General features: G+C 53.5%; 3 protein-coding genes across 3 annotated transcripts; 2 read left to right on the top strand and 1 right to left on the bottom strand.

Annotated features, from left to right (window-relative positions):
- The first annotated feature begins 334 nt into the window (after window positions 1–334).
- LOC116500885 (arf-GAP with dual PH domain-containing protein 1-like) lies at window positions 335–6,732 on the top strand. Its single transcript, XM_032206215.1, has 11 exons — window positions 335–422; window positions 1,457–1,587; window positions 2,458–2,549; window positions 2,639–2,721; window positions 3,325–3,437; window positions 4,286–4,432; window positions 4,823–4,906; window positions 5,247–5,309; window positions 5,811–5,882; window positions 6,385–6,616; window positions 6,704–6,732. The coding sequence occupies exons 1-11, from the start codon at window positions 335–337 to the stop codon at window positions 6,730–6,732; spliced, it is 1,134 nt and encodes a 377-aa protein (XP_032062106.1).
- Window positions 6,733–10,137: 3,405 nt separating this feature from the next.
- LOC116502113 (urotensin-2 receptor-like) lies at window positions 10,138–11,574 on the top strand. The gene is made up of 2 exons (XM_032207854.1): window positions 10,138–11,101; window positions 11,468–11,574. Exons 1-2 carry the CDS (start codon window positions 10,138–10,140, stop codon window positions 11,572–11,574), a joined length of 1,071 nt encoding a protein of 356 aa, XP_032063745.1.
- Window positions 11,575–13,203: 1,629 nt separating this feature from the next.
- On the bottom strand, window positions 13,204–16,303 carry LGALS1 (galectin 1). The gene is made up of 4 exons (XM_032197137.1): window positions 16,225–16,303; window positions 14,992–15,071; window positions 13,731–13,902; window positions 13,204–13,419 (listed from the first exon to the last, which is right to left on the bottom strand). The coding sequence occupies exons 1-4, from the start codon at window positions 16,231–16,233 to the stop codon at window positions 13,276–13,278; spliced, it is 405 nt and encodes a 134-aa protein (XP_032053028.1). The 5' UTR covers window positions 16,234–16,303; the 3' UTR covers window positions 13,204–13,275.
- Between the last annotated feature and the right edge of the window lie 11,673 nt (window positions 16,304–27,976).

The following is a 27,976-nucleotide window of genomic DNA, read 5'->3' on the forward strand; positions in this document are numbered from 1 at the left end:
CAGCAAAACCAGTTCTGTGGTTAATTGCCGCACTTCCCTCCACGCCCATGGGGTAGGCTGCCTCCTCCTCCTCCTTCTCCTCCTCTTCTCTCACTGCCCGGGTGCACTTCGTCCTCCAGCCTCTTTACAGCAGCCCGCGCCCTGCCGGCTCAGGTGCAGCCAGCCCTCCACTCTCCCTCCATTAACCTCAGGGCTTCTCCTGCCTCCCTCTTCCCCTTCCTTCTGCAAGCCCTTTTGGCGCTCTGGTGGCCCCTTTCTCCCTCGGGGTGGACTGCAGGTGCAAGAAGCCCCAGGCACCTGCCCTGCCCGGAGGCAGGGGTGGCATTCAGATACCATGGCTGGAGGTGAGAAGAGCGCGAAGGCCCTGAGGGAAGTGTGGAAAAGGGCAGAAAACTCCTTGTGCGCAGACTGCGGGAAGCCGGGTGAGTCCCCGAGGGTTGCTGGAGGACAGGTCAGAGGCAGGAACTTGGTCTCTTGGTCTCATCCTGGCCTGGTGGGGCTTTGGAGCAGCCTGTGGAAGGAGGAGTGTGAGCAGGGGAAGGGGTGATGCTGGGAGGGCAGGTGGTGGGAGCTGTGCAATGCCCTGCAGCTCTTGTGGTGTGGGCTGGTCCAGACTGAAGAGGACCCCAGAGATGTGATAGCAAGGGAAGAGGAAGGAGATGCAGCACTGGTGGGAAGGACAGGGACACAGCAGCGCCAGAGGAGCAGGGGCCGGGCAGCTGCAGCACCGTGGGTTGCAATCATGGTGGATCTCAGATGCAAATCAAGGTCATGCCCAGTCAGGACCCGACAGGAAAGCTCCCAGTGAAAGCCGAACTGCTGCACAAAGAAGGTGTGATTCGGGAGAGCACGGTCTCTTCTGTGACTCAGCGCTGAACTGACAACCTTCAGCAGGCGCCTGGGAGATTTCTTTCACTGAGGAGCTTGTCCTCTTGAAAGGGGACTGCTCTGAGGATCTACAAGCACTGCTAAAAAATGCCCATTGTACTCCTCCCAAAAGGGACGTGTGGGTAGTACCACCCAAGCCAAAGTAAAACCGGGCTAATTGATACCGTTCTACCGTTTTAAATTTTCCCGGGATGATTTTGGTTTGAAGGTTGCTTTTCACTTCCTGAGCTAAATACTGTTGTGGTTTTGCTGTGTTTCACTAAACAGCTCCTGGAGTCTTTTCACAGAGGTGGTTGCATTATTGTCTCAGATGGTTCTTTACCCAAAGGGAGTTTGCAGAGCACTTTGAAGTTTTACAAGGTTCGAGTCAACAGAGATTCAGATTAAGCAGTGGAGGCAATATTAACTATGCTTTTTCCACACAGACATCTGTACCCTGGGTTAATTAACCCACTCAGGTGGAACCATGCTCATAAAGCTCTCTGTTTCTCAGGGATATGTTCTGAGTTGAGACATTTTCCCTGGGGGAATTTACCACTTCTACTCATACCCCTTTTTATACCCTCAGATCCTGACTGGGCATCCTCTACCTTGGGTGTCTTTATATGCCTCAGCTGCTCAGGAATTCACCGCAACATCCCTAGCATCAGCAAAGTCAAATCCCTGAAGATGGACCACTGGGATGATGCTCAGGTGCAGGTGAGATTTTTATCCCGTCAGTATGTCAGGTAGGTTGGGTCTAGGCTGTATACTAACACTTCTTCTAGCCTTTGGCCAAATCAGGCCTTTGGCCTCACAGAACTGGAGATTAATGTGGTAAGCAGGCACTTTTCTAGTGCTCTGGATACACAAGTGGAGATAATTCCTCATAACTCACTGGGAGAGGGAAGATGCACTTGCCTTTATGTGTCTCCCCATTTCCTGTTACTGTGTGGCTGACACAAATCTCTTGCAGTGTGTCACACCAGGTTCAGTGTCTTTTATCATGGTTACTCATTTCCTACTCGCCCGCTCCGTCCTGGCTCCGTCCTGGCTCATTGTCTTCTCCTGGTTTCAGCAATACGAAGGGAAAATTTTGGGCAATTCCATGCTCTGAGAAGAGTTTTGGGATACGGGATATTATTGAGAATAACGATACTTCTGTGGATTTGACCTCTTCCTGTTACATCTCCCCTTGGGCCCATTAATTTTCAGGGGACTGACAAAATTTTCCAGAGATCCAAGGAAAATAATCTGTATCTTGCTGCTCTTTGGAGAGGAGCAAAGAGGTTTGGAAAGTCAGAGCTGTTGTTAAACTCAGTCTCTCCAGCAAATGCACTGAATGTGCATGCACCCAGCACCACAGAATTGACATTCAAGGCATTCTGTTGATTCAGGTGCAATCAGTGTAATTTCTGAGAACACACAAGTCCTTTGAGACCCACCTTTCTTTAGCCAGACTTCGCAGGGATGTTGCAAAGGAGGGAAATGAGTATGGTCCATGAGAGCTCGCCCTGTAATAGATAAGAAAAAGGCCTGACATGAGTCTGCATCAAGGGGAAGGCACTAACTCTCTGTCTAACTCTGCAGTTTCTGGCCAAGCATGGGAATGCTGTGACTAAAGCCACTTACGAAGCTCACATCCCTATTTACTATTACCAGCCAACCTACAATGACTGCCAGTAAGTTGCTGCATATAAAAGCAAAGGGGGAGGGGCAGTTCTGGGTTCCCCTGGTTCATTTCTCAGCTACCTGTCACCTCTCCCTGCAGGGTGCTGAGAGAACAGTGGATACGGGCCAAATACGAACGCAAAGAGTTCACCGAGCCAGGAAAGCAGCTGCCATATACCGATGGTAAGAGCAGGGCACAGCTTCAAAATGTCCTCCTTGTTGCCTTTACCGGAGGCTTTTGAGTGTTACGAGGACAAAGCGCATTGTGTCAGTGCTGCAAATCCCACAGGTACTCCTGAGAACCTGCCTGATATTTACAAAGCATGGCTTGGGGAGAGTTTAAATTGTGGACAGTGTAGATTTGCACTGCCGTAGGTTGCTTCCAAGTGTTTTATTACCAGCTGGCATTGTTCAGAGGCATTTGCTGTGCTGGCGGAGCCAGAATTCTGCAAGAAGGAATGTCTGTCCTGCTGCGTGCCACCCCCTTCAGCCACAGCAGTTGCCTCTGAAATGTCAGTGCCAGCGTTGTGACACAAAGAGTAGGAGCCTAAGGGCCTGCAGAGACGAATGGGAAGAGTTCTGGTTCCACGCCAGCTGTCTGCATGGGCCAGGGCTGTGGTGTTCACAGGAGAGGCGGCTCTCACACGGACAGAGGCAGTTGTAGGAACCAGCCGAGGAGGTGGGAAGCATCGCATGCTCTGTCCCAGCGTGTGGCCAGGACCCCTGGCTGAATACAACTCTGATTCTGTGGAGGGATGCTCTTAAAACCGACTTTTCTGTTCCTAGGGGTGAAGGAAGGCATCCTCTGGAAGCGAGGCCGAGACAATGGACAGTTCCTACCCCGCAAGTTCCTCTTGTCTGAGCGAGAGGGATGCCTGAAGTATTTCACCAAGCAGGATGTGAGCATGGTGGACAACTCCCACCTCATTGCATATTCCACCTCGGGCAGTGATGTCACGGAGATGTGTCTCTCTCTTATGTGTGTTCCTGAGATTTCCTTACTCATCCAGGCCAGGGATGATAAAAGAGAGATGTGTCATAGGGGAGGGGTTCTCTTGCAAGTTCCAGGGTGACATTTCCACCACATCTTCATTTTGTGTTCTCCTACATCCTTCCCTCTTCAACATTACTTTTGTTGGTGACAAGGTGGAAATGGCACTTCATGAGACTCCCCCTGTCCTGTCTTACTGGTGAATCTCAGGGTACAGGGCTGACATACAATCCTACTGTTGATGAAAGGGATGATCTTTCACTTCACCCCATCCATTTTCCTGTCTGTGCAATCCTGCACCATCCCTGGAACCAGCCTCACCCTACTATGAACCAAGTTGCCAAAAACCTGTTGTTTTGTATCGTGTAGGGCTACTTTTCTGCTTGTTTGCTTCCCTGAAATGAATGGGGCAAGTGCTAGTGGACTGTTGCAAGGGAGGAAATGGCTTGGGGTAGGGAGGAGCAGGAGTGGGGGCTTTCCTTTTGGAGTCTGTTAGCCTTTAGACTGGGTCAGCTGTCGAGTCAGATGTACTTTCAGCATCTCACTGGCAGTTCCAGAGTAGGCATGGCTCAAATCTAAATTGGAGGGGCCGAGCCATTCTTTGGGCTTGAGCATGCCACACAGTGGAAGGGGCAATTTTGATGGGAAGGGGGCAGTTAATACCTTTTAACACCCTCTGGCCTTCACTAAGGCAGTAGCTCAGATCTCTTTCCCGCTAGGATTGCTCACGCATGATCAATGCCTTTCTGTTCTCAGTCCAAAGAACCCAAAATCAGTGTCAAAATAGACGTCATCAATGCTACGTTCCAGCCAGCCAAGATTGGGAATCCCAATGGCCTGCAGATCACCTATCTCAAAGACAACAAGACTCGGAACATATTTGTATACCATAAAAGTGGAAAGGTATCTTGGTTTTGTATCAAACGCTGCAAAACAACTGAGCTGACCGGAAGAGCTGCGGGTTATGAGCGGTGTGAGCTATGGCTAGGACGGCGTGCGTGTTGGCGAGTTGCTGTAGGAAAAGAGGCTGAGGGTTCTGGCACTGTGCTCGCGTGTCTGCGAGAGAGTTTTGTGGCAGGGAGCAGGGCAGGAGCGCTGGCTGAGTGGGTTTGTGTGGGAGGAGCTGCTGCAGAAGATGTGCTGGCTGTGTGTGTGTGTGTGTGTGAGGGAGGTGCTGTAGGGCCTGCGGGGGGAGAGCTAGCTGTGCTTGCAGCTGACATAGGGTTGGGTGCAGCTGGGTGAGTTTGGGTGGCCCACTGCTGCTCTAAGCTTTTTGTTCTGTTTTGTTTTCAGGAGGTAGTGGACTGGTTCAATGCCATTCGCTCTGTGCAGTTCCATTACCTGAAGGTAGCATTTCCCATAGCCAGCGATAATGAGGTAAGGCAGCACTAGAGCATAGTGCCGAATTTCTTGCTGGTACTCGGTTACTCTGATAAAAGAGCCCATTAGTTATTGTTAGATCCCTAGACACAGGAGTAGAAATTGCAATATGTAGGTAGAAGGATGAGAAAGTGTGCGTACAAGGGCTGAGGGTGGCCTGAGAACAGCCACTCTCTGCTATTCCAAGGCACATTGCAAACAGAAGGGACTCGTGGCTAGGCAGTTCTGCAAACAAGAATTTAAGAGGGAGGTAAATTTGGGCAAAGAGAAGGAAGAGTTTGACAATGAATAGCAAAGACGTGTGGTTGAGTGAATGTTACTCTCACTTTTTTGCCAGATTAAAAGCCGGCTGACAAGAAACTTCCTGAAGGAGGGATACATGGAGAAGACAGGTCCCAAGGTGAGCTGAGATGGGAGAAGAAAACTAGCAGGGATTTGCCAGAGAGCCAGTGACTTTCCCTGCTCCATCGTTTTCCTCCTGTTGTTTCCCCACTCCTCCCTACTCTTTAGACACTAACGGGAACAGCATGTGTGCAATCAAGGGGGAGGAAAATAAAAGCAAGGGGAAGGACATAAGTGGAAGTAGATGAAACCAGACACCCTGCTTTCTCCCAATCTCTCTGAATGTGTCTGTGTGTGCGTGACTTTAGAGGTGTTTAGAACCTAGATTTCTCCTGTCTCAGCTCTGGGGTCCTTCACAGAAGTCCAAGAGTTAGGGTCAACAGTTGGGGCTGGAAAACTGGTCACCGATCCCCACCTGCAGCTCAGAAGGGGAGAGAGGGAGGTTGCTGTTAAGGCAGGGACTGGATTCAAGCGTTTGGGGTGAATTTTGGGTATCCATCTGCACAGCTCACAGCAGAGGGCACTGTCACCTTACAAATGTCACCTCTTCCCTCCGCAGCAGAGAGAGGCTTTTAAGAAGCGCTGGTTCACGCTGGATCACCGCAGGCTCATGTACTTCAAGGACCCTTTGGTGAGGGGGAGATCTGACCTGCGGCGGCTGCAGGCAGCAGTGCTGAGGGCAGGGTCAAAGTGCAACCACAGTCTTGCTTCTTTGCTTTGCTCTGCTGTAAGGGAGGCTGGGGGGTTGCCCAAAGTCCCTGAGTGGACTCCAGGTCTTCCCCTTTCCATCCCACTTCATTCATCCCACACTTCATTTGTTTCGCTGCCTGCAAACAATGGGAAGAGGAAGGGCAGGGGTGTAAAGGCAGCGGGGGCGAGGAGAGTGGCATGGTGAGTGTCAGGGAGAGACAGATGCAGCAGATCCTCTCTTGGACCTCTTGAGGTCTACACTCCTAAATTTTCCCTTCTGTCACTGTCTTTGAGCACAGCCTCTCCCTTTTGAATCCCCTGACCACCTTCAGATCTTTTTGCTGCTGCATCCCTGCACCTCACCTTGCCCTTAGGAGCACTGCTATTAATCGCTGGTTCTTCCTGGATTCAGTAATCCCCTCTCTTTCCCTCCTGATGTGCAGGACGCGTTTGCTAAGGGCGAGGTATTTGTGGGCAGCAGCGAGAATGGTTATAGTGTCCAAAAGGGATTGCCTGCAGGGACACAGGGCAACTTCTCTTGGCACTACGGCCTCACCATTGTCACCCCTGACCGGGAATACCTCTTCACCTGCGAGACGGAGGCTGACCAGCTGGGCTGGATCGCAGCCTTCACTAGTGTCATCAACCAGGCCATGACACCCCAGGAATATGCCAGTAAGTGCCTGGATGATGTTTCCTTCCCCTCCTGCTGCTCCACTTCAGAGCATTGCCCTAATGCACTTCCTTTCTCCTTCGCTACAGTTGAAGCCTACTTCAAGTTTAAGTCCTAGGAAGCCACGTGGAAACTTCGCTATTACTCGACTCTACCTGGTCCTCTTGGGTGGGCTGACAAGACTGGAGAGGAAATCGACATCGAAGAAACACAGTGCTCTTGCAGCCTCCCCTTTGAAGCACTTTTTTTTCCCCCACGGACATTTCTCTTTGTTCTGGGACCCGACGAAGCTGCTTCTTTTCAAGTCAGGAGACTGAATTTCACCTCATGAGACTGACTTCTCAGTGCGACCTGTCACTGCTGAGTTGCTGTGATCTGACTGGATGCCGGCAGTCCTTGCCTATCGATCAGGCCTTGAATACTTGGCACTTGCCGTGGTGGACATGGGACCTCACATCACATCTGCATTCAACTGCAGACAGCCACCTGCCTTACGTAAGAAAACTTCTGCCTTGCTGGAGCCGAGGCCCAGTGGACTGTGGGGGCTGCTGGACTAGAGGAGACAATTTCATTACAAGAAGTGGCTTCTCTGCTGGTGACAGAGATGTGAAACATCTAGTTACTTGATCAGCTAGTCTAATAGCTGTTAAAGGTCACTTAAAAGATGTAATCTAACAGCCGACTGTGAAGCCTGTTTCCTCCTGTGTGTATGGGCTTGAAAGTTTCTTCAGCCCGCATTTGTTTGGAGCTCATCTTCTGACTGCTGCTGAGCAGATGAAGAAACCAGCTCAGTGTTTGTGTGCGTGTGTGTGTGTGGACAATATGTGTGTGTGTGCAAAACAAAAAAGTGGTGGGAGGTGGAATATTGCCGTAGGGAAGATACTGTGAAGGATACTGGTGTTATTGAAGTTCAGCTGCCAAATCTGAGTCGCTGCAGTCAAACCGAAGGCGAGAGGTTGGCTCCTGGAGAGACCAGCCTATGGCATGCCTGCTGCAGACTTCAGACTCTCTGTTGCCTTTACTAGAGCCTAGGAATTGATGTCTGAAGTAAAGAATATGTGGGTCTCTGCTCCCTCGCTCTCTGTATGTCAAAGGCACTTGCATTCTGAGCTACACATTCCATATGTATGTGAATATTACGTATCCTGCTCTGCATTAGTATAGCAGGGAAGTCTGTATGTTCACGTCCTTCTAGTAACAGACCTAACCACCAAATCAGCCCATGATTCATATCTCAGAGATCATCTCTTAAAGCTCCCCAGCATGTTTCACATGCTGGAAGGACCGGTTGAGTTCTACTGTTGGCTGTGCTATCTAATGTGTCTGCACTTTTACACAGGCAGGGTGAGAATAGGCATTTAGGGTGCTAGGGGAAGCTAAGTGGAATTAATGAGTCAACTATGATTTTAATTAGCTCCTAAATAAATGAATAAAAAAAAAACCATTTTGATCTATTGTAACTTCCTCAATGAGCTGAGCTGCTGGCTTCTAAGGTATGTTTCTTGAAAAAAGACAGTCAGAGCAAGGAGCTGTGGCTATTCAATGCATTTTCCAGTGCAGTTGGACTGTGAATCTTCCCATCAGAACCAACTGGGTGATGTGATCCCCCTCTGCTTTTCTGGCGATCCTCTCCCTCTGTGCTGAGACCACCACAACCTGTTGGGAGCACCGGCTTCTTGGATAAGAAACAGGATTACTCATCCTGCTCCTATGACACAGCAAATCTTTCCACCCATAAGTGTGTTTCACTGCAGTTTTGCTGACGTCTCTCAGTTTGGAGCATGACTGTCCCAGAAACTGAAGGCCATTGCAAAGCTTGTGCTCCGAAGCGCAGTGCCTTTCAGTTTTGATAATATGAAAATGGGACAGTGCATTAAAATAAATAAATAAATAAATAAAAAGGTCAAGCCCCATCTGAATATCCTGCACATTCAGTTCTCCTCTAGAAAGGAGAGGAGAGGGACCCAGCCATGCCAAGTGCTGGCACATATAACCCCGAGGGAGGCCTCTAAAGTCACCTCCATCGTTGCCATGTGTGCCATACTCCTGTGGCATGGTCATGTTGAAGCTGCTGCTGTTGCATGTAGCACGTTGCTTGGGAGGTGCTTGGCTCCTGCTGCAGCAGGATCTGCCTATCTGCTGCTGAGATGTTGCTGCTGGAGGTAGGTGGAGGCTTCTGACTCAGCCACAACAAAGTGAACGCACTCACTGAGGGTGCAAAAAAAAAAAAAAAGTATCTTGAGTGACCTAAAAACCCCTGCAGACTAGCAGGAGATCAGCAGTGGCACGTCTGTCTGCTTCCTGAGACAAATGTGGTTCAGATGTGGTTTATTTCAAAAAAAAAAAAAAGTGGGTGTGCTGGGTGCGGAAGACTTTGGGGCACAGTTGTCATACAGTGATACTCCAGCAGAAGGCAATGGTGCCTAAGGCAGGAAGGGAGGAGGGGGAAATCCTAGAGGAAGAGGGTGGTCTTTGGGGAAAGGAAGGAGGTAGTGGGTCTAAAATACCCAGCCCTTTGCGCCTCTAGGAGCTTGATGCTGACTGGGGACAAGGGCGGAACAGGGCCAGGTCACAGGCCATGGGAGATGTCCTACCCTCTGGTGGTCTGTGGGGGCCTTTGCATGGAAAACTGTGGGTTAAATCCATTGCCTACACCTCAAGGGGTCCTGATGACCTTGGAAATGACTTGGGGTAGGTCCTCTTGCCCTGGTTAAGCAAGGAGCAGTGTAGCAATCTTTGCATTTTCAGTGCTGACCCTAGTTTCCCTTCGAAAGCCACAGCACAATTCTTTTGCCTCCTGCCAGCCTGGGGTGGCTTATCTATCCTGCCTCACAGGAGGAAAACTGGGCAAGGAAAAAGAAAGGGAGAAAAGAAAGAGAAGGAGGAGAGAGCAGGAGGAAGGCTCTGAGGAAGAAGGAGCGTGTCTGAAAGAAAGAAGGGAGATATCACGGCTCCTCAGCTGGTGGCTAGCAGCATGGTATGAACTGGGACTGGGATCACACTGGTGTGTGAAGCTGTGAGTCAGACACATTCCTGTGCAGTGGGCAAGGCTCTCCAGCGGTGGGTTAAAGAGGGGGGATCACACTTCTCCAGCATCTGAGCTGAAAGAACAGAGGCTAGGGAGAAGGAGAAACCCACTCGTCCGTGGAGTCGGATGTTTTTCTGCCCAGCAAACACTGGAGGAGCAAGAAGTGAGGAGCTGGTGAAGAGCACAGACCTTTCCTCTGGGTTGACAGCGGTTCCTTTGCACCTGTCAGCCTGGAAGGAGAGGGTGGCGTCCCTTTTTCAGCCTTTATTTGATGAAAACCGCTGGACGGAGCTTGTGACGGACAAGATCAACAAAATGGACGAGATGGCTGGAGGTGAGGAATAGACTTCTCTGGAGCACCTTACGTCTGCGGAGCTCACGCCATTTATCTGGGCTTCCCTTAAGAATATTTGTGTCTCATATAGCAAGCAGGGAGAGCAGAGAGAAGGAACAGGTCTCTCACAGCCCGATAGCTCTCCCACCACAATCCCCAAGATGTCTCGTGACCCTGCCCTCATCAGTATCAGGCCTGGAGAGGATCCTGAGGGTGGCAGCTTCTTGGAGGAAAGCGGTGGTGGGGGTGACAGCAGTAGTGTCCTGGGAGAGGACAGCCCCGTCACGGGTCCGCTGGGCACAGTGCTGCTGCTCGTGTGCCTCGTTGGGATGGTCGGGAACATCTACACGGTGCTGGTGGCCTCCGGCAGGGTGTCGGGCCGCTCAGCGGGCTCCCTGGGGGTCTACGTGATCAACCTCGCCCTGGCCGACCTCCTGTACCTCTCCACCATCCCCTTCGTGGTCTGCACCTACTTTGCCCACGACTGGTTCTTCGGGGACGCGGGCTGTAGGATTTTGCTCAGCCTGGACCTCCTCACCATGCACGCCAGCATCTTCCTTCTGACCGCCATGAGCCTGGAGCGGTACTGGGCAGTCACCAAGCCGCTGCGGGCCAGGCGGGCCGGCAACGCTTACCGCAGGCTGGCCAGCGCCGTCCTCTGGCTCCTTGCGCTCCTGCTCACGGCCCCCATGATGGCGATGACCCAGCTGCGGGAGGGGGATGGCCCCCACAAGCGCATCTGCGTCCCCACCTGGACGCCGGCAGCCTTCCGCCTCTACCTGACAGTGCTCTTCGCCACCAGCGTCCTGGTGCCCGGCATGGTGCTGGGCATCGTCTACACCCGCCTGGCCCGGGCGTACCGCTCCTCCGCCTGGCCCTCGGGGCTGCCGGCGGCTGGCCGGGCTCCCAGCCGGCGTCTTTCCTCCAGGATTTCTGCCATCGTGGTGGCCTACTGGGCCTGCTTCCTCCCCTTCTGGGGCTGGCAGCTGGCTGGGTTGTACCAGGGTGAAGGGCTGGGTATTGGCCCCACTGCCCAGGCCTATCTAAATTTTGGTGTCACCTGCCTGGCTTATGGAAACAGCTGCATCAACCCCTTCCTCTACACCCTGCTGGCCAGCAGCTACCGCCGGCGCCCTGGCCACAGAGGGTCAGGGATGGTGTGGCCCCACACACCCTCCCTGGATGCCACGGGAGGCCACAGCATCCCCCTGGCTTCTGGGGAAATGTTGGGGGAAAATGTGGGAAGCCCCAGGTCTTGAGCAGCTCCCTGGGTGAGGGGCATCTCCCAGGCTTTTGTGGGAGTTGAGACATGAAATAAAAATTCCTTGTCTTCAGTGCTGGCTTGTCGTGTTTTCCATCCTTGTCGTCAACCTGGTGCGTTCCCCTTCATGCCTCGCACTTTGTGAGGCCGCTTGAGGATGCTCATGGTGAGGAGTCAGTCCCAACTCTCATCCTCCGAGCCCTCACGTGCTGGCCTCCGCCTCGTGCAAGGCCAGGGAGTAGGTGGAAGGGAGCAGTCAACCTCTGTGTGTCTAAATTATACCACCAAGGAACTCTCACCACCCTCACCTCCTCGCTGGCAACGGACAGAGCCATAACAAAACAGGGACAACAGTGACTCACAGATTTCACAGGACCGGTGAGTCACTTCGAGAAGCAGGCACGCTAGTGGGAGACCTGATTAAAGTGCATCCTCTGGCTTGTGGCGAAACTCTCATTCAGCTTTTTTTTTTTTCTCCGCCCACCCTCACTGAAATCTTTGAAGAGTCTTTGGACTCTCCAAGTATGGTTCGGAGACGTTGTGGGATGTGAGATTGCCCCACAGTACAGCTCAGGGTGGAGAGCATGTCTGCCTAGCTTTCAAGGTCAGTCCAGCACAGGAAGCTACAAGGAGAGAGCTTCTCTACGTGTCCTTCATCACAGCTTACGAAAGGGCCTGTCACCAGTACCGTGTCCCTACTGTGGTCAAGGAGATCCCCAACCTTCTGTCCTACTGAATGTACCCCAGGCTGGGACAATGCCACACCATGAACTGGGCCAGGTTTCTTGCCTTGAGACCATTGAGCCCAGCATGGCTCACTTCCACACAGCTAAACTCTCTTCTCATCCCCAGAAAATTTGGCCTCATCCATATCACCGCATTGGAAGTGCCCAGGCTATGCTGTCCCCCAACAGTGCCTGTGCACAGGGTGGCAATGCTAGATGCTGCATTTCCTATTATAGATGTAGCCCTAAAGAAGAGGATGTGATCCAGAACAGCCTGGCTTTGAGTAACACGAGGCTCCAAAAGTGATCCAGCTGCAGAGTCTCAGCCTGGTTTTACTCCCTAAATGTTCCTGCCTCCCATCCTAAAAGCCCATCTCAAGCCTTTGTCTCCAACTTGCCTCTCTCCTCTTCCCCAGCCCCAATTCCTAGCAGCTAAGCCTCTCTCTGCATGGGTACCTGAGACACAGGACCTAGCAGATCCTCATGAATTATAGAGCAAGAACGAGAGGTGCTGCTGCCTCAGGAACAAGCTCCCGTGCACCAGCTGCTCTGCAACTGCCTAATGGGAGGAATTACGCTGGCCAGGCCTGCAGGGCAACCTTGCAGGACATCAAATTGTCTTTCACATTGCTTGTGGCCAGCCTGGAAGTGAGGACCCAAAGATTGCGTGCTTCCATCCCAGCTCCACCAGGCACACCACTCATCATTACTGCTAAATTAACATTAGGCTAAGAGAGCTCCCAAGCCCCCAAGGCAGCTGTTGGCTGATGCCTTGGGTAAGCCACAGCCCAGTGAGCAATATGCTGTAATATCAAGCACGCTTCATCTTCTTCTGCCCCTTCAGAGGCCAGCCTCACAGTAGACTGAGAAATACTCAGGCTTATGTGGGTTAATATGTGAGTGAAGGGGTATCAGAAGTATTATTCATACTAATTGGATGAAGACCCCACTGCAGATACTCCCAAAGTCAACAAGACATTCCTTCCCACTGCTATTCCTGTGCAGAAGCAAGTCACATCTGGCCACAGCATACTGTTTCCTACTGGGACTCTTCCCAACATTTTTACCTTGTCTTCCCAGGCTCTTGCCCCCACCAACCTCTTCTCCACCCATTAGATCAAGGACCAAGGCTATATTTAGTTAATCTCACCCACGTGTGATATGCCAGCAAAGCAGGTTATACCACTCCAAGTCCCCCAGCTGACTAACCCCTGTAAGCCTGCAAAAATTAGCTTGAGACATGGTAGACCAAAGCATGTTTATTGATGGCTTTTTTGTACTCAAAACAGGTGTATTTGAAACAGGAGAGGGAGTTACTCCCAGCTGATGGACTGCAGCGTGAAGTCCCCGTGTGTATCGAAGTAATCAAAGACAGAAAGACCCAGCCGGTTGGGGAACGTGAACTGGTGGCCCGTCAGGTGGACAGTCACATCACTTGGGTTGATGCTGAAAGTGACCTGCAAAATAAGGGGAGAAGTCAGAGAAAGCTTCTGCCAAGATACTCTCAACCCTTCTGCTCTGCACGGTGAACATGCTCAGCAGCATAACCTGCTCTTCAGCAGCACCAGCATGCTTCTGGTGTCCCAAGCAATGCTTATTCCCTGCTCAGTTCAACAGAAACATCCCTTGGAGCTAGATGGAGCTTGCACGTTTGATCCTCACCCGTCACCACTGCTCAGAGCCCTGGAGGGTGGCACTGGCCAAGCAGGAGAAGCCAGTTGGGTGCCCTGTGCCAGACGCCCTCCCTTCACCACATCCCAGGTCTCACCTCTGCGGGGGCTCCCTTCTGAAAAGGGAAGACCGTCTCCCTTTGCTCCGCACCCCACTCCTCCACTTTCTTGGAGTTGCACACGATGGTGTTCACATCGCCGTGAGCATCAAAGCGGGGGTTGAAGTGAAGGCCCAGGTGGGTCGAGTCCTTCCCCAGATTCATCACAAAGCTGCAGGGAAAGGAGACAGACACCACAGTAGCACGTCACTCATTACCATGACCGCCTCTGGGCCTGCTCCCTCAAGCCCAGAGGAGGGTGACCAAGGAGAAATCCTTTAGGAAAGCTGTGCAATTTTACAGAAGAGATGGTGCTGTCAGAGCAAGATACTCTCAACTAAGCTTTTAACAGGAGAAATATTCAGTGTTTAGCCCTGAACATGGGATTCCTCTACACCCAAACCAGCTCCCAGGGAGTCAGTTGCTCGTCCCAGCTTTCCTTCCAGCCTCAAACAGTTAGTTGGGGCTGCACCCTGCTTGACAGCCACTGCCTTCTCCCAGCCCTGCAGGCAGCTGAAGTAATTACCATCTCATTAGCTATCCCAGAGCATCTTGCAATGGCAGTGGGAGGAAACAGCTTCCCAGCCCAGTGTCCACCTTGCCTCCAGGCCTCTGACTGAAATGAGAAGTGAGGAGGCATTTTGTTTGGCAAGAGAAAGCCCAGGAGGCTTCACTCCAATGGTATCAAACTTCAAAGGCGCTGGGAAGAGCTGGAACATGTTTCCTGGAACACCACTAGTGCTGGTACAGCAGCTACGGGCTCCACCTTGCTCTCCAAGGGGCCCCACCAGCCACAGACCTGTGAGAGGGCTGCAGCCTTTCCCTTTACACCATTGAGGGAGCCGTGGCTCCGAGCATCCATGGCAGCAGAGCACCCAGGATCTCCCCATTCCTTGGGGCAGGATCTTCTGCCCAAGGCACAGTAACGGTGCCCTTGCTCCTAGGCCACCTTCAGGCAGGGGAGAGGATGTTGGGTTGGTCTCGAGCTGTGTCTCAGCACAGATACAGCTTCAGTTTCCTTCACTCTGTGCTAGAGAGGATGTGGTCACTGCCAGTTCGTGCAGCTGGGGCTTCACATCTGCTTTGGCTTAGCCCCTTGGCAGCGGAGCCACGTCTGCAGTGTACATTAGGCAGTGACTCACTAGGAACTGCTGCCAGGGTTAACCCCTCGGAGAGCTGCTCCTCTCCCACCCAAGGGACAAGATTCCCCTGCTGGGGACCGAGGGAAGCCAGCTCAGCTCGGGGCTTTGGCACAGCTTACCTCTTGGCATTGGGTGGAATCGTCCCCTTGACTGTGAGGCGCTGGCCAGGCTTGAGGCCCAGGTTGGTGCACACAGGTCCCTGAGGAACGAGAAGACAGATGTTAGCTCAGTACCTGCTGGCTTCCTTGCTCCGATTTGGCAGCTCTCCCCACTGCCTCACCAGGCAGTGCAGTGCCTGGGACTGCAGGAAGGACAGGGATGCTCCCTTCCCCTAGGGCCAGGCACACGGGACTCCCTCGAGAAGTCCCCCGAATCACATGAACCATCTGCTTGATTTCCCAACCTTCCTCTTGCTGCTCTTGTCAAGATATCTGTGTTTCGTGGCAGTGAGGAGAGTACCTGCGAGCTCCCATCACACCCACCCTCTCCTGAACACACCCATGTGCCTTGTGGGTCTCACGACATCCCACAGAAGCCTGGCTCTGCAGGGACAGCCAGACGTTTTGCTCCCCATCTTCCAAGGGCTTTTTTTTTTTTTTTTTCAAGTTTAACATTTGCAAGAGCTTTTTTCCTGCTCCATGCATGCACTTTTCCCTGCTTTCTCTAGGAGAAGGAAAATACCCTAGTACTTATTTCTTAATAGCACCAGAGGCAAGAGCACAAGAATACCAAGAGCTTCTCCCCCACCCCAATTTCGTTTGCACCTGGGACACTCCCTGATTTTCCCCCTCCTCAGTCTTGCGAAAGAAATCAAAGTGCAAACACTCTGCTGACACAAGTAGCCCTCCAGCAGCCCTTGGTGCTCACAGGACACTTCAGGAGAGCGCATTTTCTTACGAGAAATAATAACGGAGTGACTCATGAAAACTGCAGCCAGGAAGCAAGTGGCAAGACTGCCCAGGAGAGGAGATGCTCAGAGAGCAATAAATCTTACTGCAGACGCTTCCCCAGAGCAGAACTGCTATAAAGCAGGTTCCCCTGGCTTGGGAACCAACCTAGCAAGGACCCTCACCGCATTCCTCCCCAAAGGGACCCTGCAGGGAAAAAGCTCCCCTGCCAAAAGGAGAAATAGCAGCCACCCTTCTGTAATAGATGCAGCAGGGATCCTGGCTCCCCCCAGCAGCAGGCACCCAGGCACAGGGAGAGATGAGCAGCTGGAGGAGGATCGTGCAAGCACCCTCCTGCCAAGCCAACATCTCCCCCATCGTCCTGCTCCGTGAAGCAGCACCTCCGACAAAGCAGCACCCCCAAAAAAGCTGCCCCTGCAGCTCCCCATCGCTCCCTGCACTCACGCAAGACATGGTGCTGCTCCGTGGGCTGCTGCTCCTCTCCTCCAAGGTGCAGAAGTCCCAGGCAAGTAGCTCAGGGGCCCCACCCTGGCCTTTAAATAGATGGAGAGCTGAGTTGTGCCAGCCCTTTCCCCACCCAGCTCGCCAATCAGATGGAGGATGGAGAGGGAGGGGTTGGTTTTTGGGGAGGGAGGACCTGTCAGGCACGGCTGCCTCCTCCCACCCTCACCCAGGCCCCTCTCCAGGATGCTAAATCCCAACCCTTCCAAGCAGGCTGCCGGCTCCAGGAGGAGATCCAGCCGCGTGTGGCCTCCAAGCCAATGGAAAATAGTTCTAGAATGAGAGTTTTGCTCTCCAAGGTTTTGATCCCACATGGAAAACAGTCAGAGGGACTCAGACTGGGGGGCGGGCTGGGCTCTTCAGCTCCGCTTAAGCTGGGAGCAGGAGGAATGCCACTGGGGGTACACGGTGCCTCCGAAACTCCCTGCAGTCCAGGTGAAACCCCAGGAGCTGATGCAGGATCCAGGGGCTCCCAGCTGCACCATCAAGCCTTGCTGTCCCCCAGCTGCTGACCCAGCCCTTACCACCAGCCCTTGTAGGTACTGGAGCCAACGAAGGGACACCAGCACCTATTCTGCAGAACCCCTAAGCGCCCCCAAAATCATGTGTGTGCGTGTTTTGTGGCTGTAGGGCACAGCAAACCTGGAGGAAACCCTCTCGGAGGGGTGGAGAGGGATCATCCAAGAACGCTCAGTGCTCTTGCACCAATTCTGGACACATCCAAGGGGCTGAGGAACAAGGAGATGGGGGCAAAACGCTCCGTGATCGTAAAACATTGGGTTTACACGTCTTTTAGCTGCCTCCACGTTCCCTTTGTGGCAAGTATGACTCACCCGAGTGAAAAGATTCCTTTGGAAAAAGTTACCCAATTACTACATGGCTCAACTGTAATTATGCTGAGAGAGGAGGGGAAAAAAAATCGGGCAGCGGGCCAGGCTTGTGGCTTAAAGCTTTCCTTGTCTTGCATATTTGTCTCTAAATCACAAGACGCTCTGCGATTTCCTCAAGAGGCCCAGAACAGAAACACACTGAAATGCTTTCTTCTTCCCTTTCTCTGAGGCCCATCGGTTCCCCATCTGCTCAGGACGTGACAGTCCCTGTCCCTCTTACCCCCATCAAGCACGACCCCAAAGGCTGGGTACTTTTTCTCCTGGGTACTTTTATTTGGTGCCATCAATGCCAGCAGAGGTAGCAGGGAGAAACTCCTCCCTGCTGGAAATAAGGGGGGCATGGAAAGGCTCCGGCCTTTGGCCAGGTTGCTGACCCCTTCTGCTCTACAAACAGATGGATTGAAGGCCAAAATGTGTCTCCTTCCCCGTCTCTCAGCCGTGGGTTTATCCACCCCCTGCTCTGGAAAACGGCATTGAGCCCTGGAGCCTGGCTCCTTCCATGTGTCGCGGGTGAGAAATGATGGGTGGAGAAGGGGATTTTCGAGATATTTGCTCACTTAGGGCTGGAGAGGGGAGAGGCCACTCAAAAGGTGAAGGATAGGTTGTGTGCACCATAACCCAGCCTCAGCAGCCACCAGCCCCTTGAGTCATGCATGTCCAGGGACCTTTCTCCAAAAGCTGCTGGGAAGATCAGAGAGCAGCTCGTGGATAACAGGCGACAAAAACAGGTGACAAAACCTAAAGCTCCAGGATCAGCATCCTTACAAGGAAATTCAAGGAAAGGAAGGTCCCTGCCACCCCTTCCACCACCCTGAAGATGCAGAGGTGCTTGCCCGTTATTTTCGGGAGAGGATTGGCACGGGAAGGGCCGCTGTGGGTTGAGAAAGGCAGAGCCAGGCTAGTTAGAGCTGGTAATCTTCACCTCCCATCACCTCGGTCCTTACCAGCGTGCGGCTGGTCAGCCACCAGAGGAAGGGTTATCAGCACATTCGGTCTGCTGAGGATGGAGGTGAGGAAGATGAAGATAGGTCACGGAAGACCCTGGTGGCACGGGATTGTCCTGCTGTGGGGAAACTCAGCAGTGGTGTGGGTCTCTTCTCCTCCAGCCTTCTCCTGCCAGGCTCTTCCTCACCAGGAGATCTCTCCTGCACTGCACTGCAGCCCCTTCCCTCGTATTACAGGCAGAGACGCTGATCTTTATCGCATCTTGGGAAGCAAAAGGTCATCTTTATCCAGGCCGAAGGGAGTGAGCTGACCTTATGCTGTTGCTGCAAACAGTGCCCTTGGCCATGCCAAGCTCTTTGGCCAGAGAGAGCCACAGATATGGAGGGAGCGTTGCCTGTGGGATACTAATTCTGGTTAAGAGTGTGAGGCAAGTGGTATCTACAACTGCACCTGCTTTTTCCAGGCTTTGATGTCCTTGCTGTGGCAGGGGCAGACCAAATTCATGTCAACGTGAGCATGAGGCCAGAAATCACAGCAAAGAGAGACCCTTCCAAGCCTGTCCTGTGCTAGGGGTTGGGCATCACACTCAGGACCTGACCCAGGGCACCTCTGCGGCTCGTGCTTCAGAGGCAGCCTGGCTCCTGGAGCGACTCGCTGCCCTCTCGTTAGCCCTTTCCTTGCACAACGTCCCCGTCTCCTTGCTCCTCTTAGGAAAGCGCAAATTGCCCTTGCTGGTGAGAAATCTCAGACAATCCTCAGACAATTGCTGCTGCCCTTGGGGCCCGAGATCGTCCTTTGCTGCTGGCTGTGACCCCGCCATTCCTGCAGAAGGAACCAGACCCCCGTCTGTTGGTGTGGGTCTGCCCATGGTTTTCATCACAGCTCTTCCCTCAGGGCCTCAGCTTGATGCCAAAAGCACCTGCGCTGAGCTCCCTGTGCTGAGGTGGCACCGTTCCTCGAGCTTCCAGCTTCCCTCATGGCCATCCCCACCCTTCCCAACGTCCAGGCTGTAATTCAGCTTGGGCTGAAGTGGGAAACACGATTGCTAAAGGTGAGTTTCATCACTGCGGGTGGCTTTGATTGAAGGTCTGCCTCCTGGCCTCGCTGATAGGCATTGCTATGGATCAGCACACCTGGAGGAATCCTGCGTGCGGAGGGCTGGAGTCCTGATACTGCAAGCTAAGGGGTTGAGCCAACCCGATGGGCATTGGGTTGAGCTGTCGGGTGGCCCTATCCAAGGTGGTTTGGCAGCTGCCAAAGAAATATCCTGGTCAGGCAAGCGTCTGAGGCAGAAGAAGGAAGATCTGCCCCCAAATCTGCTTGTGAAGGAGGCAGTGATGGACTGGGCATCCTGAGTCATGACCTTGGAGAGCTGGAGAAGGGCCTGGCCGAAAATCCCGTGGACTACGTGAGCGAGGTCCACCTGTACGCATCACTCCCCGGCTGGCAAGGGCCTGTTTAGGCAGCAATTACCCCCTCGGTGATTTATTTGCAACATCTTTCCACTGGGAGAGCATCTTTGTACCTGTTCATCCACTCCGTGTTACGTGAGCTGTGGTTTTTTGAATTCAGGATTAGGCGCACTGAACTCGGGTTTATTATCTCGCAGGCTCCGAGCCTCACGTCTCCAGTGAGCCACAGCAGGATCTCTCCAGCTTTCCTGCTGCAATGTTTCCAACCACATCCAGTTTCCTGGAACGAGAGCTGCTTGTAAGGCTCCTGCTCTTGCTGACTCCGGACTCTCTGCTTTCATTTAATCAGTATGGAAATGTGTTCCCCGGTGGTGAAGATAATTCCACAAATGTTATCAAAGGGTACCCGGGCATGGTGATTTATCTGGGAGAGCCTGAAATTACAGCTTGGGGAAGCGGGGATGAGTCCTGCTCACGCTAATGGCATCGGGATGTGTTGGACACACCTCAAAGTGCGGCCGGGGAGTATCCCAAATCGGTGCTCCCCACCTCCACCCCCACACTTCCACCACGAGGAGCTCACATCGGGCTCCATCTCGCCTCCGGGGGATGAACCCCCTTGGGGCACAGCCTGGTTTGTGCACCTGGTCTCCTGGCTGGGGTGGGCTCCCCGTGGCTGCAGGATGGGCTCAGCATCCCAGCCAGGTGCTGGGCAGCGGGTGGGCGGCACGGATCACCCCGTGCCAGCCCCTGGAGATCATTGTCCCGAGCCATTCAAGTGCTTTCCTAGCATGCAGGTAGAATGAGAAGCCACTGACGGTGCTAGAAATAGTGATGGTGCAGCAAAAAAAAAACCCCAAGCCTTCGATTAACTCAGGCATGAAGGAGCCTGACTCCATGGAAGTGGTGGAGTTAGCAGATCTTTAAAGCCAGCAACACCTCGACTACTTGTGGAGGCTTCGTGCTGCATTTTGGTTGAGGGCCACTAGGCACAGGACGGCGAGTAAAAGCAAAGTGATGCAAGCAAAGGTGGCCGGGTGCTTGAGGAAAGGACCCCATTATTTTGGACGCAGGGATGTTGCTGGCAGTGACACAGCCTGGCCCAGGTGGTTGTTGTACGTAGAGGGATTCCCTCAGCTGCAAACGCAGGTGGAGAAAAGCCTTGCGTCATGTAGGGCAGCAGCTGCTGAACCAGACCGGCCCTGCCGCGCAGGGAGGGCCGGGAGATAAGCAGGAGGAGATATGAGCTCTCCTGCAGGCAAAGTATGGTTAGGGCCCTCGTCCAACTCTGCCACGCAGCTTGAAACCGATCATTTGCTTTTGAAAAGAAATGGGAAATGGAATTCGGGCCGGTGCACTGAATTTCCATTTTTTCTTTAAATAAATACAGTTAAAGAAGCAGAAAGAGAAAAAAAAAAAAAAAAGTAGAAGTGTTGGGGTGCAGCATGCGCTGTTCAGGCACTGCCGGCGAGCCCTCAAACCTGAACTTGGAGAAATGACACGTTTCGAAAGCAGACCTACAAGCTCAGCAGACGCTGGCTCTAGGGGGGAAAGGATTGCCACCACTTGGCTGGATGTTGGCTAATGCCACCCAGAGGGCCGGCAGCGCCAGCCCATTGCAAGCGCTGCAGGAGAAAAAGGCAGTGTTTTGCTAAAACGTGACCCTGTGCTTTAGGTAAGGAGTATTCCCGGGCTAATGGTTGGCACCGGGAGTGCAAGGGGAAAGAAAATGCAACTCCCGCTTGCTGCTGGAGGCTCGGCTCTGCTGTTACTGACGTGCAGGAGAGCTGCAGGCTATGGACTGGCTGTGATCACCGGCTCCGCACTGCTGTAATACCCAAACCAGCATCCTTGTGGGAGCAAAGAAACCTGCCATTTATTAAGCCTATTTCAAGCCTAGAAACTACCCGCCGAGGCATATTACCCGTCTCGGGTCGCTGTCTGCAAAAGCGCCTTTTGAGACATGCCGGGCAGAGGTTTGTTTGCTGTGTTTTAATATGCAGATCGCAAGCGGGTGCTGTGCTCGAACATGTCGGGGCAGCCCAGGTGCTGGTTTCAGCTCTCCCAAGAGCCAGGGCTCTGGAGCAGCGTGCTCGTGGAATAAGGGCACGTTTCTCCTGCAACACCCTGCAGACCGAAACTCAGCCGCCTGCTGCTTGTCAGCGAGCGAGGTGTGCAAAGACGAGTCTGCAATGATGATCCCGAAGAAAGGGGTTCCCTTGAATAGTTTTTCTTTTTTTTTTTTTTTTTTTTTTGGGAGCTGCTGGAAAAGGAGGATGTTTCGGCAGGGCTGGGCTCCCTGCTTTCCCCGAGGTGTGGCGGGCAGACCAGACGTGCTGCTCGGGGAGAGAAAGTGCAGGGCGCTCCGCTTGATGCTATCGCGGCTTGGAGGCAGAGGGAGGTGCTGGGGTGCGTCATCCCCTGGGATGCTGCTGGCTCCAGCCCCCTCACAAGGGGACCCAGGTGCAGAACTGGGCTCCTCAGCCTCCATCCATCCCATTTTTTTTCTGGAAGGAAGCCTGGCTCTCATCCCAGCACGGCTGGGAAGCTCAAGAGAAGGGAGGGAAGCGTGTTGATGCACTTAGCAGTGAAGCAAACAGTACAGCATCGCTGTATGGGATCCTTAGTGTTGTTCTTGTGACAATAAACATCAAGAATGAGCAGGAAGAATTAGGGCAGTTCTCCTGCCCTCTGCGCTCATGTAATGAGTGGGGCTCAAGCTGCAATATAATGCTCTTCCTCCCCCGTGAGGAGTACTGTGGGTGCAGAAGTGGGGTTGGAGCAGTGCGAGCTCAGAATTAGGGGAGGGAGGGACAAAGGAGCAAGAGGGCATGGGGAGAGGAGCCTTTCTTGATTTGGAGGATCTCTTTTGGGGAGAACCAACCTCTTTCTCCTCATCCCTGAGCATTAAATCAAACCAGCAGGCTGTGACCAGCTCCCCGTGGAGTCACCCTTCCCACTGCATGAAACCAGAGCTCCAGCCACATTTACAGCACGATGGGAGGATGAAAACAGCCCTGGACAGGAGGGGATCCCTGCCCAACAGCTTGCAGCTGGGCCAGGAGGCACTGCACCAACACAGCTCCCCGCTAACACCAAAGTTTGACCTCCCCTGGTCCCTGGAAGAGCTGCGAGAAGGTCAGGGTGCTGCTCAGCTCAGCTGGGGGATGGATGCTGTGCCCCTCAGAATGAAACCGAGCTGCTTGGCTCAGCGCTGCTGTCCCCAGAAGCAGAAGCTGGTGAGGGTGCCAGCACCTCGTGCGCCCGGGAAGGTGGCCGCTAGCTCAGAGTGATACCGCTCTGCGGGGAAATGGGGTGCTTTCTGAAAAAAGGCAGGCTTTCCAAAAAAAAAAAAAAGAAAAGAAAAGAAAAAAAAAAAAGATAAAAAAAAGACTTTCTGCAAGCAGTGTGCTGGGCAGGGGTGAGATCTGCAGTGATGGGCTGGCCTGGTTTGCTGGGCCAGCATGCACTTGCCCTCTTCAGGGCAGGAAAGGGGTCTTGCAAAAGGCTCACAAAGGGTTTATTTCTCATTTTTTTTGACCTGCAAACATCCGCCAAAGGCAGAGCAACGTCCCTGGGGGCTTGCAGGGCCCCCCCGTGCCCCATGTGCCTGGGGAAAGGCGTCTCAGGCCAGCCCCATGACAGGCAGGAGCTGCCCACCGCCGGTGCTTGCAGTGCCAGGGAGGGATGAGTCCCAGGGGAAGGTGAAAAGCAGGGCTTGCTCTGTGGTTAACAGCCAAGCTTATATATATATAATATATTTATTATTATTATTATTATTTTATTTTATTTTGATTTATTTATTTTTTAAACTTTATGAGAATGTTTTTAGAGACAAGATACTCTTTGATCCCTCCAAGAGGCTGAAATGGGAAATGCACCGCTCTGCTTGATATATTTATTTATTTATTTATTTATTTTAAAATATACAATGTCTTTCAGCCTTCTGGGCTTCGTGCTGCCGGGAACACCGTGACTCCCAGCCAGGAACGTCCCCCGGTGCTGTTAACACCACGGATCGGACCCCGGCAGCCGGAGCAGAGCCGAGGGGGGGGACACAGGCCGAGGCGAGGCCCCGCTAAGAGCAACGGGAGGCAGGGCAGCAGATGCCAGGCGCTGCAGGCAGCCACAGCCGGAGCTGATTAAGTGCACACAAAGGGCAGCCGTGACTTGGAGCCAGCCCGTGGGGCCACATCGTGCGCCGTTTTCTCCCCGGGACGCAGCCCCGCTGGCCACCGGCCCTCCCGAGCTGAGAAATTTGGGCGAGCAACCCCCTGCCAAACGGAGCCGGGAGGGAGCAGCAGCTGGGGGCCCTGCTGTGCTGACAAGGGGCAGTGAAAGAAGCTGGCCCCCGAGAAGCAGCCGAAATTCAGCGTGCCTCTCACCGAGCCTCGGGGTGACGCGGAAATAATGGAGCGTTTTGCAGGCAGCACCAGCTTGGGCCGGGTGTGCAGAGCCACGGAGCAATTCTGCCGTGCGACCTGACAGAGGGAGAGTGAGGTCTGCTGGAAAGCAATTCCAAGAGGCATAACTTCTTTCGATTCGATTTCATTTATTTTGCCTCTTGCCCTGTCCAACACCGAGGCCTCTGTTAAAGGACAGGGGAAGAGTGGTGCCTGGCAGGGTGGATGGTGGCAGGGGTTCACAGCTTACCCACCATTAGTCAAGGAAATGATAGGCAGCAGAGTTACAACAGAAAGATAGGGAAGAGAGAATTTGATAGGGATATCATGAAATGAAAGAGGATTTCACTCCAGAAAGCCTAATGGGAACACGAGCCAGAAGTTATCCTCTGCTCCTAGGTTTGTTTTCAGCCTGGGGAACAACAGCCTGGGAGAAGGGAGAATGAAAGCCCCAGACAGACGGCTTGCTAGAGATGTCTGATTTACTTCCAGCACCTGGCACGGCATCAAGAGACAAGGGACAGACAAGGAACAGAGCAGGAGCTGAGCATCCTCAACAGGCCAAACACAGCGTGGCATTGCTCTGTGACACAAGCCCTTTCACCCCCGAAACTGCTGAGGGAAGGCAACGAAAGAGACTGTCTGTGGGGAATTACAGGGCAGCGAGCCCCAAGAAGCTCAGCCTAAACCCCCGGGGAGGTGTAGGATGTAAGATGTGCCCATCCCACGGGACGTGCCAGTCTCAGTGTGACCCAGGCTGTGAGGGCAGGCGGTTGTGCCGGCGTGCCGAACGGGAGCACGGTGCCATCCTTCACATTTCCACCTCCAAAATTTGGTGAGCGCACGAACGGGGCCTGGCACGGCTCCACCCCGCTTCTGGGCTCTGCTCAACGTCGGCTGAATCAGCAACCTCAACGCATTAGGGCCGGAGGATGCCAAGTCAGGAACACCTCTGCTTCGTGGAGAAAGGGCACCCGGCCAGGACCACAACCAACGTGGTTATCGCAGGGGGGATCCTCTAAGACTCCCTAATGTGTACAACAGCAGAGAGCACCCTGAGGAACCAGCAAACAGCACCCAGCTCACTTCGGGTGCCTAAGTCACAGCCACCGGGCAGGACAACTCGGATGGTCACAGACTGGGCAATCCAGGGCTGTTCCCTGCATCACCTCCCTCGTCTCCACGCTCAGGCCTTACGGAGCTGCCTGTGCTTGGCTGCGGTGGCTCACTGAAGCTACAAAGGTTGATACAACACTCTAATCTGGTGAAGTTATTAATGGTTTTTAATTGTTCTCCACTGGTCCAGCGTCTCACAGCTGTGCGAGTTGCAGGCTGGGTGAGTTTGCTGGGGTCAGAGTCCACGCTGCGAAATGAAAAACAACAAGGAAGGAATGTACAACGGGATGGCAGCGGGGCACCCAGACGCCTGCAGGACACGGAGGGGACAACACCTTGAGCAGGGAGCGAGGAGAGGCAGCCAGTGCAGCAGAGGAGGCTCCTTACCCCTTGTGGGAGAGCCAACGCTGGCTGCTGGCTCTCGGGGCAGGCAGGAACAGGCTGCTCGCTGCTCCTCGCCTCCTCCTCCTCCTCCTCCCGGCGCCCCGTGCTGCAGGACAGGGTGGTGCCTGAGGTGCCTGCCCTGGCAAAGGGGGAGCCTCCTCGCATCAGGTTGGACGAGTAGCGAGCGAGTTCCTCGGATCGTTGTCAGCCTGTCTTGGCTCTGGAGGAACTTTCCCATACAAAAAAAAATAAATAATAAAAAAAATAAAAAACCCTCCTCCATCCTGCCAGTCCCAACACCTTCCAGATCCTTCCCTTTCTCCTTAGCAGGTCATGTGGCTGAACGCTACCAACGTCCCAGCCGGGGTGGTTATTAGCTTGCTGATTAACATCTTTAGGCCCGTGTCTTCCTGCAGCGTTTGTCGTTTGAGCAACCTGATAAGCTTCTGTGGCGAAACGACTGACACGGGAGATGAGGGGAGCGCACGGACATTGCCTGCCTGGCCTTGAGTAAGTCCCTTTGATATTTTTTCTCCTCAGATCCTGACAGAGGAGCAGTTAAAGCGCAGGCTGAGGCGAGGTGGATCAAAGACTGGTTGAACAGACAAGCCCGGAGGGTGCTGGTGGGTGGCAAGAAGCCTAGCTGGAGGCCAGGAACCAGCACTGTACCCCAGGGGTCAGCACGGGCCCTGGTCCTGTCTTAGCTCATCGTTAGTCACCTGCATGATGGAGGGGAATGCTTCCTCAGCAAGCTCCCAGAAGATGACTCAAAACCTCGAGGAGCAGCTGCCGCACCAGAAGGTTGTGCTGCCATCCAGAGGAACCTCGGCGAGCTGGAGAAATGGGCCGACAGGAACCCCGTGGAGTTCAACACGGGGAAATGCAAGGTGCTGACGCCTCACTGCCCGAGAAGTCAGGCTGGTGAGCGCTGCCCAGCCGGAGGTCCCAAAGCGGTGGCAGAAAGGAGCAGACAGCCACGGAGGAGCACACAGGGATCGCTTCCAGGTTACCTGCCTTCACATCAGGCGTGCTGCACCCCTTGCCTCTCCCCGGGCCTTGCCTAGAGCCGGTGATGCTCTGCAGGTTGCTGCTAACAGCACCAGCCGGGGGTTGCCACAGTAACAGCGCTCGCAGGATGGATGCCGGGCTCCTCGGATAACTGAAGGGCTGCCACGCGCCTTGCAGGGGTGGCGTCTTCATTGCACAGCGGGAAGGGATGCTGCAGCTTTCAGGAGAGAAGATAAAAGGCTGTTCTCCACACCAAAACAAGCTCCCCATCCCTTCCGTCCGCCCGTGCGCTCCCGCAGCCCTGCTCTCCCTGGCAACTGCAGCGTCTCACTGAGCACTCAGCCCAAGAAGTAAAACTGCTTTCGGTGAACGAATCAGCCTACCCAGGCAGAAGCCATCGCTTGTTTCAGTTTAAACGACAGGCATGATCCCCCTGGGGATCCTAGACCCCTTGGCACCAGAGGCTTTAGTGGAGGAAAGCCACAGAAAAGCAGCCTGGCAGGTCTGGTGGATCCCAATATTGCTGCTCTCAGCCCCATGCAGGGCTCAACAGAGCAGCCCAGTGGCTGGAGGCAGCACTGATCCCTCTGCTTCCATCATCGGGGAGAAGCAGCGTGTAGAGGACTCTTGCCTGGTGGCCTCGGTGATGTGAGGCATCAAGGGTAAACCATGTAGAGCCTTCTGCTCCAAGCCCACCTCTGCTACGCAGCAAAGCCCCCAGGGAGAGGTCCGTCAGATCAAAAGCACAGCCACGAGGGATACGGGGCAGCCACTGTCCATTTTGGGGAAAAGAGCCAGGAGCTATTTTCAGCAGCAGGGAAAAAAAAATCAACACCCTGCTCTCCAAGCTCGCCACTCAAGATCCCAAGAAAAGTCTGAAGTCCAGGGAGTGCCCAAATGCAGGCTGCTGGGCTGTTAGGAACCAGTCAGCTACCCAATTCCCTCCTATTTCCTGGTGTACCAGCCTGGGAGCCACAGCCTCTAAACCCATCTGCTGGTCTCGACAGCTGGAAAGGACAGGGAATGAGGAAAAGGAGAAGGATTAACCCTAGGAGCACCCTAGAAAAAAAGGGGGGGAACTCCAGGGGAAGTTCTTGCTGTGCACCTGTGTATATGCACCTACAAAAAAACTCAGCCTAGCTGTGGCCCGAAGGCTCAACAGCAATGCTCCGAGCTGGAATTTGGTACAACAGAGCTCTGGAAAGTCAATTGGGGTCTGGGTATCCCTCTAATTAGGCAACTGGAGTTAGCAGACACATTAGATCTTGCTCTGCTTGGTCATTTAAGAGGTGATCAGAGACTCGTTAAGCAAGTACCATTCCTCTGGGTATCAAATCAGAGATGGCAGGCACAAAAGGGACAGACAGACAGACAAAGGGGACAAGTTAAGACAACAGGCAGTCTTCAGAGAGCTCTTTGGATGTTGTTCTGTTTTGGAGGGCTGATCTCTTAAGTCATTTTGGCTTAAACAACAACAGGAAAAAAAAATAAAAAGACATTCAACACGTGGGATTCTCCTAGCACCACCCAATCGCAT

Source organism: Aythya fuligula, chromosome 1 (genome assembly GCF_009819795.1).
Source record: "Aythya fuligula isolate bAytFul2 chromosome 1, bAytFul2.pri, whole genome shotgun sequence".
Lineage (NCBI taxonomy): Eukaryota > Metazoa > Chordata > Aves > Anseriformes > Anatidae > Aythya > Aythya fuligula.

What these genes read in the sequence shown, in the direction of transcription:
- LOC116502113 (XM_032207854.1), top strand. Translation starts at nt 10,138, where the DNA reads ATGTCTCGTGACCCTGCCCTCATCAGTATCAGGCCTGGAGAGGATCCT. An exon ending in CCTGCTGGCCAGCAGCTACC is followed by an intron (nt 11,102 to 11,467) that starts GCCGGCGCCCTG and finishes GCCTCGTGCAAG; the next exon opens with GCCAGGGAGTAGGTGGAAGG.
- LOC116500885 (XM_032206215.1), top strand. Translation starts at nt 335, where the DNA reads ATGGCTGGAGGTGAGAAGAGCGCGAAGGCCCTGAGGGAAGTGTGGAAA. An exon ending in AGTATTTCACCAAGCAGGAT is followed by an intron (nt 3,438 to 4,285) that starts GTGAGCATGGTG and finishes TTCTGTTCTCAG; the next exon opens with TCCAAAGAACCCAAAATCAG. An exon ending in TGTACTTCAAGGACCCTTTG is followed by an intron (nt 5,883 to 6,384) that starts GTGAGGGGGAGA and finishes CCTGATGTGCAG; the next exon opens with GACGCGTTTGCTAAGGGCGA.
- LGALS1 (XM_032197137.1), bottom strand. An exon ending in ATTCCACCCAATGCCAAGAG is followed by an intron (nt 13,903 to 14,991) that starts GTAAGCTGTGCC and finishes CTTTCCCTGCAG; the next exon opens with CTTTGTGATGAATCTGGGGA. An exon ending in AGAAGGGAGCCCCCGCAGAG is followed by an intron (nt 13,420 to 13,730) that starts GTGAGACCTGGG and finishes CTTATTTTGCAG; the next exon opens with GTCACTTTCAGCATCAACCC.